The 7,602-nt window shown below is 39.1% G+C and overlaps 1 protein-coding gene across 4 annotated transcripts in view; it reads left to right on the plus strand.

The window, feature by feature from the left end:
- Nucleotides 1–7,602, plus strand: part of LOC134355549 (neuron navigator 1-like) — a 664,756-nt gene that overhangs the window by 238,378 nt on the left and 418,776 nt on the right. For all 4 annotated transcript variants that reach the window (XM_063065565.1, XM_063065568.1, XM_063065567.1 and 1 more), the window contains one exon: nt 4,549–4,655. In XM_063065565.1, the coding sequence (XP_062921635.1) occupies nt 4,549–4,655 (107 nt within the window). The remainder of the gene's footprint in view (nt 1–4,548; nt 4,656–7,602) is intronic.

Below are 7,602 nucleotides of genomic sequence, written 5' to 3' on the forward strand. Positions count from 1 at the left end.
GAAGTGTGATCCATGAGTGTCTTTGACACTTTACAACACCAGTGTCAAAATGTCCTGATGCTTTTCTCTTACCTACATCTGATTGCAAATCATGCCTCCTTGCAATTTTCTCTATTGACAGTAAAATCTTATTCCAGTCACCCACCCCTATAAGTATGAGTACCAAACCATCCTGCTGAGGAATGGTAATACCCAAATCCATCACCTTCCCTGCCATGCCCTGAAACTCTCCGCTGCAAGCTAAATCGGGCCTATAGTCAGTGTCCTGAAACCAGCCATGGGGAGTAGAACTGAGCAACAAATTTACAAATGAAAACATTTGATTTGTTTTTAAATTGTGATGTAGCTTTTTCCAGCACAGCTATGGCCTTGCCTTCCTAAGACACTCATCATTTTACTTACTGAAGAATGGGTGCCCAAGCTGCCATTTGCTTGGGATTGGAGTTGTATTGGTTTACTGATGGTATACTTGCTTGCATATGAGATAAAAATAGCAATTACAGAAGTTCCTATTTTTTTGGCTTGTACCAACTGACGAAAGGGTTGTAGCCTGGCCATTGCTGTTCACAATACCCTGCATTTGACTTAACCCCTGTTGTGTTAGCTATTTATATAGTCTCTTTAATAACTTTTAAAATAAAACTTATGCTAAATAAAAGTTACCACTTAAAAATGCTAACTTTTATTAGTCTTAAAGGAGCTGTGCTTGTTAATTATGGGTAAATTCTGTTAAATTTGACTTTTGTGTTAATATGAAACAGCTGCAAAGGTGAATGCACTGTTGTTTTTAAATGAGCTCTTTTACACTGTTGCATTCACTTGAATGGGCAAAATGGGTAAAAAGCCATTTGAATTTGCATTAAAATTCTGCAGCCTTTACGTCAACATGGTTTACCACTGATCTCTTAGGCTGTGTTGTCTTAATGTATGCTTGACAGAATCAGTCAAAATTTTATATCCATAATTTGAAGTCCAGTTTGTGCTGAGTCCACACATTATCAGCTGTAAGTGTTCAGTAACTTACTAAAGCAAACATGACGAAAAACACAGCAAAAATGACTGCCCTAGAGATTAATAATGTGGAACTTTTTAATGTGTTACGCAATTGACTGAGTGTGAAATATAATTGCTACCTGATGGCACATAATCAGTCTTCGATCAGCTGCTTCCATGCGCATAACTTGTCAATGCAAGATGCGCTTAGAGTATCTAAGTGTGTTTTACATGAAAGAAAACATTTCCTAACACAGTGCAATTCCTGTAACCATGCATTTTTAAGGGAACATTAAATAATTCAGAACTGATATGGAGCAGAACCCTCTTCATTCCATGGGACAGAAGACTCTGGCACAATATCAAAACTCCAAGATGCTAAAAGACGTACTGATGAAAGGTCATCAAGTGAAGTCTTTACTCCATTCACTATCCTCAGATGCGCCCGGTCTGTTTAGCTTTTTTTCAATTTTTTTTTGATTTTACAAGTTGTGTGAGAGTCTGGATATACATTGAGTGCAGGGCAGACTTTCTTTGTTGTCTATTATACGTGCTTCAGAAGCACTGTCACTCAGCTTTCAACATGACCTGGAACAGGTCATGGAACAGGGGGATAGAAGGGGACAGATGCTGTAGAGGTGAAGAGCAGTTTTACTTTCAACTTACTATGGCGTGGCTTCAAAGTGTAGCGGTTGGTGCAACTTTTTACAGGTGTCGTCTCTAAGTGTGCCATCTTTAATTCCTGTTGCTGCCTGCAAGGAGCTTATACGTTCTCCCCATGACTGGGTTTCCTCTGGGTGCTTTGGTTTCCTCCAACATTCCAAAGACGTACAATTTAGGGTTAGAAAGCTGTAGGCAGTTTATGTGGGTGCTGGAAGCATGGCGTACTTGTGGGCTGCCCTCAGCACGTCCTCGATGCGAGTGACGCACTTCACTGTGTGTTTAGATGTCCATGTGACAAATAAAGCTAATTTTTATCTTTAGGATTTGCATCGTTGTAAGTGGATTTATGTCAGGCTGCATTTGGTAGTAAGGGATGCGATGGATGTCGTCTGTTTAGGGAGAAGGTACTTCTCCTTGAGCAGAGGCCAGCAGTAATCATTGCCAGAGGTATTATCATCCTGAGAGACAGACTGTATCTGTGTGAGACTCTAAGCACCACACATCAGATGGGAGCTCTTTAGAAACTGCAAATGTCCTGTGTTCATTCTTTGAATCAGCAGTTATTGTGAGACTACTTACAGAACATGCTCAGTGTTTCAGGAACAGCTTTCTCCTCTCCACCATCAGATCTCTGAATGGATAATGGACCCAAGAACACTACCTCACCTTTTCTTTGCTCTCTTTTTCCACTACTTAATTTAATTTTTACTGTAATTTATAGTTTTTTATTATTATGTATTGCTACCGCAAAACAACAAATTTCACAACATATGCCAGCGATGTTGATTCTGATTCTGATTCTAAAGGCTGGTATTTGGAAGCACAGATACATGCGCTTCCCTGATAAAAGGCACTCCCTTTGTGTCCATGTTCTTTCAATTATCAAGCTGGACAGTCAGAAAACTCTTGGGCAAAGGCTATCCATTTTGTGGTTCACTTCAGTTTTAAATGCTGACTAAGTTGGAAATGGATATACAAACATCGACAGTTACAGGGCAACTTGGAACTTGATGGGGCATGCTGGAGCAGAGGTTCCACTTTTTTGCATTGATCAGGTGTCGACCAACAATTCTGCCCAGAGAGAGTGCTGTACGTTGTTGTTGTCTGCTTCACATGCCCCTGGTTGGTCAGATAGCAGGAGGGACAAATGGTGTCAACTAGAACCTCTCTCTAGACCTGCCTAATAGCTGTGTATTTCACTTGAGGTACCCACTGAGTTCCATACTGAAAGACAGCCCCTCACCAAATCTAACAAATCCAGCAATGGCTTTTTGCATTAAGTGGATGATTCTCTATTTCCAATTGAGGTGAGAAGGATATATTTGAGGCTCTCAGCAGCAGGTGGACTGAAGTAGGAGCAGTGTCAAATAATGTTAAAGAGGTGGAAAAAGGTAATTCCAAGCTCACCTTGAAAACAGATATTGCAGATTGCATGGTTTGATTTCAAAGTTTCCAGTGAGAAAGACTGTGTTATTAAAGAACAGGGTTTTTGCTGGGGAGTGAAGAAAATAACTGGTTCTGTGAGTAATTATTTGGACATAATTTCTGTTCATTAAATTACTGGACATTAGTCAAGCAGTATTTCAATTTGGAGAGCTCAAGCTGCTGAAGCAGAGTTGGGCACTGTCAACATGCATCAGAAGGCTGGTTCTGTGCTTTTTAGGTGAATAATGGTATCATTAATGTTACTGAGATATTTTTTGGTGGTGAATAAAGTTTTAGTTTTCTGCTGCAAAGAAAATTTTTGACACTTTTGCTGTAAGAATGCTTGAAACTTTGTCGTTTATGGAAAAAAAAGTGGAATTAGGCCATATGTGAAATAATGTACAGACGTTTGGGAAATATTTGGTTAAATGGTTGACTGAACCTGCTATAAAAACTTAAACTACTGGAAACACTGAACAGGGAGTAGATGAGAAAAGGGAGTTATCCAAGGATAAGCCTAATTTAATATGAAATCAAGAAGACGAAGAGAAGCTAATGCAGGTGATTTCCAGGTAAGAATAGTACCTGTTGAGAGCAGCCTCACCAGGGTAGATAATAATGGAGAATCATGTGATCAGCAAAAACTGCAGCAGGTTGAACGACTGTCTTAGTTATACAACACAGAAACAGGCCTATTGACCCACATTGACCTCACTGACCATTAAGCACCAGCTTGCATTAATCCTATTTTTCTGTCCCCTTAGTCCTGTCAATTCCTCCAAATTCCACCAGTTTCATATTTGATATGGCCAATTAACTTATTGACCTGCATGCATGTCTTTGGGATGTAGAGGAAACTGAAGTATCCTGGCAACCACAACAGGAAGGTGAAAACTCTATACTGACAGCTACAGTAGTTAGGATTGAACTACGTTTGTAGATTGGCAGAGCTCTGAGGTAGTGTTTTCACTATCCATGCACTTGGACTGTAGAATCAACTGTATCAAAGACTGTAGACAGTTCGAGGAAGATTTGCAGTTAGATTAACTTTGTCAAAATTGTTTAGATTGTCAGTACATCTGTTTAGATACTGTGATAAAGGTGAAAGATTGATTAGAATTATGTGCACAATGAGTCAGAATTTGGGAATGAATATCATCTTCGTATTTTCTCTGAAGTTCTGATGTTTGTTTCTGACAACTAACACTTCATGCATGAAGAAGATTGTAAATTGACCTCTGTTAATGAAATGTAGGCCATTCAGAAATACCATAATAAATGCCTGTAAATATAGAAATTATGGCATTGATAGTTTGAAAAAAAGAATAATGTAGTGTGATGATCTCATCCCAACAAAAAGAAGCTTTGTAAGGTATTCTTTGAAGTTTGTTTAGTTTGATCTCAGTTTTACTCATGAAAATATAATTTTTACATCAAATCATTGTATCTTCTATTTTCATGTTTCAGAGGAGAAACAAAGAGAGAAAGCAATAATATAGAAGTAAAGGAGTCCACAGCCTATCCCAATACAGGGGAAAACAACTGGAAACTCAAAAAAACTTTTGAAGATATTGGTAATGTAAATTTTGTGCAATTTTTCCTTAAATATTAAATTTGCAATTATGCTCAATACTTTGTTTTAAAATTCTATTTATATATTGTGGTGGCTTGTTGAACTACAATCATTTGAAGTATATTTCTTACCAAATCTTCACCATCTTTTTCTAGGCAAAGAAAACTATAACTTTTTCTCTGTGAAACTTTTTTTTGCCATACTTGTCTATTTTACAGAATATGCTCAGGAGCACAGTACTGTTGACAGTTGCGGACATCTGTGATATTATTTACTCTGGCTTATTAGGAATTAATTTTCTATGAATTAACAGTGTTTTCATTTGATGAAGTTGGTAATAGCTTTTGATTTTGGAAAGATTATGTTGCGATTGCGTCATGTAGATGTGGATAACCCATTCCAGTTTCAGAAGTAATAAAGGCATGTTCAAAGCAGTTGCTATGAATTGGTTTAAATTCATCTGGATTAATATTTAGAACAGTGTACATTGGGCAAAAGAATTTCTACCCAAGCATGATCAGCAATCCATGGTCAATTTATGGGTTTTATGATGTGTTTTTTTTTCTGTTTTTGTTCAAGCACTTACATTTTGCTGAACAATAAATCTGTTTTCAATCAGGACATTGAAACAAGATTTTGAGTATTTTTCTTTTCAAAATTGTAGCAAAAATAGCATAGCATTTTTAGGAATGGGAATGGGATGTGGAATTAAAATGCATGGCCACTGGGAGATCCTGCTTTCTCTAGTGGATCCTGTCCCATGATCCCCTCATATCCCTTTTGCCAATCACCTGTCCAGCTCTTGGCTCCATCCCTCCGCCTCCTGTCTTCTCCTATCCTTTTGGATCTCCCCCTCCCCCTCCCACTTTCAAATCTCTTACTAGCTCTTCCTTCAGTTAGTCCTGACGAAGGGTCTCGGCCTGAAACGTCGACACTACCTCTTCCTAGAGATGCTGCCTGGCCTGCTGCGTACACCAGCAACTTTGATGGGTGTTGCTTCAATTTCCAGCATCTGCAGAATTCCTCGTGTTTGCGTTTTTATCTTCACTGCTTGATCTTCTTTTGTTGCCACTTTTGGGGATCTGTGAACTTGCAAAGCCCGGCTTACTCTGTACATCAATGCTTCTAAGGACACTGCAGTTTACTGTATGTGTCCTGCCAGTATTAATCAACACACTGTTGCAGAAATTTCATATTCATTGCAAGTGTATGCTGAACTTGACTCTTTAAATGGGTACATTTTTTCAGGTAGTGAGCATTGCCTGCAAGGCCAACACTTAATGTCCTTGAAAAGGTAGTGGTGAGCCTGAGCTGTTATCTTCTCAAGGTCTACTGAAGCATTGCAGTTTTTCCTCAACACTGTTGGGAATTTGAACAGAGCGCCAGTGAAGGAAGGGCATTATTTTTACATGCCAAAGGTTATTTGTGAATTGGAGGAGAGTGTCCTGGTGGTGTTCCTATGTTCCTGTTTCCGTTAGCATATCAGATAGCAGATGGTGGAGACCATGAGTTTGACAGGTGCTGCAGAAGAAGTCCATTGTGTAAAAGAGGTGGGGTGAGTGGTTTCTCTGGGTGGGCTGCCGATCAGGTGAGTTTCTTGCAATGTCCTGAATGATACTGAGCATCTCCACTGTTATTAGAGTTACGCTCATCTAAACCAGTGGAAAGTTTTTCAGCACAGTCCTGATTTATGCCTTGTAACTGGTTCAAAGACTTTGGGAATGTTAGAATATACGCTACGCACCACAAGATGTTATTACAGAAATCCTCAGGATACCTGTCCTCCGATTTATTTGTTAGCCCAGTATGTATAGATGCGTGGTCCAATTAAGCTTCTGGTCAATGGCCAGGGACTCAGCAATGATTATGTAATTGGATGTCAAAGAACAAATAGTTGTATTTTCTGGTAAGATAATGGTGTGCTCTGACACAGCAGTTACTACGGGGCCAACCAAAGGTGTTATTGTCTTTCTCAAATGTATTTTTTATAATCGCAAGACCCTGCTGGACATTAAGAACTACTGTAGGTCCACCCCATTAGCAAGTTGCTCATTGATAGAGGAACTAAAGGAACTGGATTTGGTGTGGATCATGATGCTGCCTGTGACCGAGAAGCATCTGTACATGAAGGAGGTGTGCAGTCTAACAATGAATGATATCTTAGATTCTTTTCTTGTGATTGCAAGACCCTGTTGGACATTGGTGGTGTGCAATGCTGCAAGTCCAATTCGTTAGTCTGTTGGCAAACAGCAGGCGTGCTGCATGGCCTCAGTCTGCGGTGTCACCTATTTGCAGATGCCCAGGGGCGACGCCAGAATCGAGCACTCCACCAGAGTGCCATAGGCAGTGTGGCGCAGCATCCAGGCTGGAGTTGGAACTGCTCCCCAGTGTTCGCCCAGCAGAAGACAAGCTAGATTGTATTCAACAGCAGATTGCTGCAACGTTCATGGACTCAGGGATTTGGACAATATATTTTTGTGTGACTGTATTCTACTATATCTTATATGTCCTTAATTTAATAAATAATTCAATCTTTGAATGCATTTTAAAATAAAATTATATAAAATGGATTCCAATTAATTGGGACACGTAAAGACCAGTACATTTTGGCCAAATCAAGTGATTGCCCCAATTTGCTGAAATTTGATGAAGTTTAAGTAGTATAAAATAGTATAAAATAGACTAATTACTGCTTAATTTAGCAATAAATTATGTATTTAGATGAAATACAGAATGAATTCCAACAAAATAATAATACTACTACAGTACTTTAAAACTGTGTGTTAATTCCTAATTGCTATCGATGGAGGAATTCATCCAGTGTACACTCCTGTGTTTTTTTGATTGACTGTTGTGACAAGAATACACATACATTAAGATGTTAGCTGTCCTGTGTGATCAGCAGTTGGTCTGCCACCTGTCTTCAGGAGAGAGAGAGATAAGGAAAA

The sequence above is a fragment of the Mobula hypostoma genome, chromosome 13 (genome assembly GCF_963921235.1).
Source record: "Mobula hypostoma chromosome 13, sMobHyp1.1, whole genome shotgun sequence".
Taxonomy (NCBI): Eukaryota; Metazoa; Chordata; class Chondrichthyes; order Myliobatiformes; family Myliobatidae; genus Mobula; species Mobula hypostoma.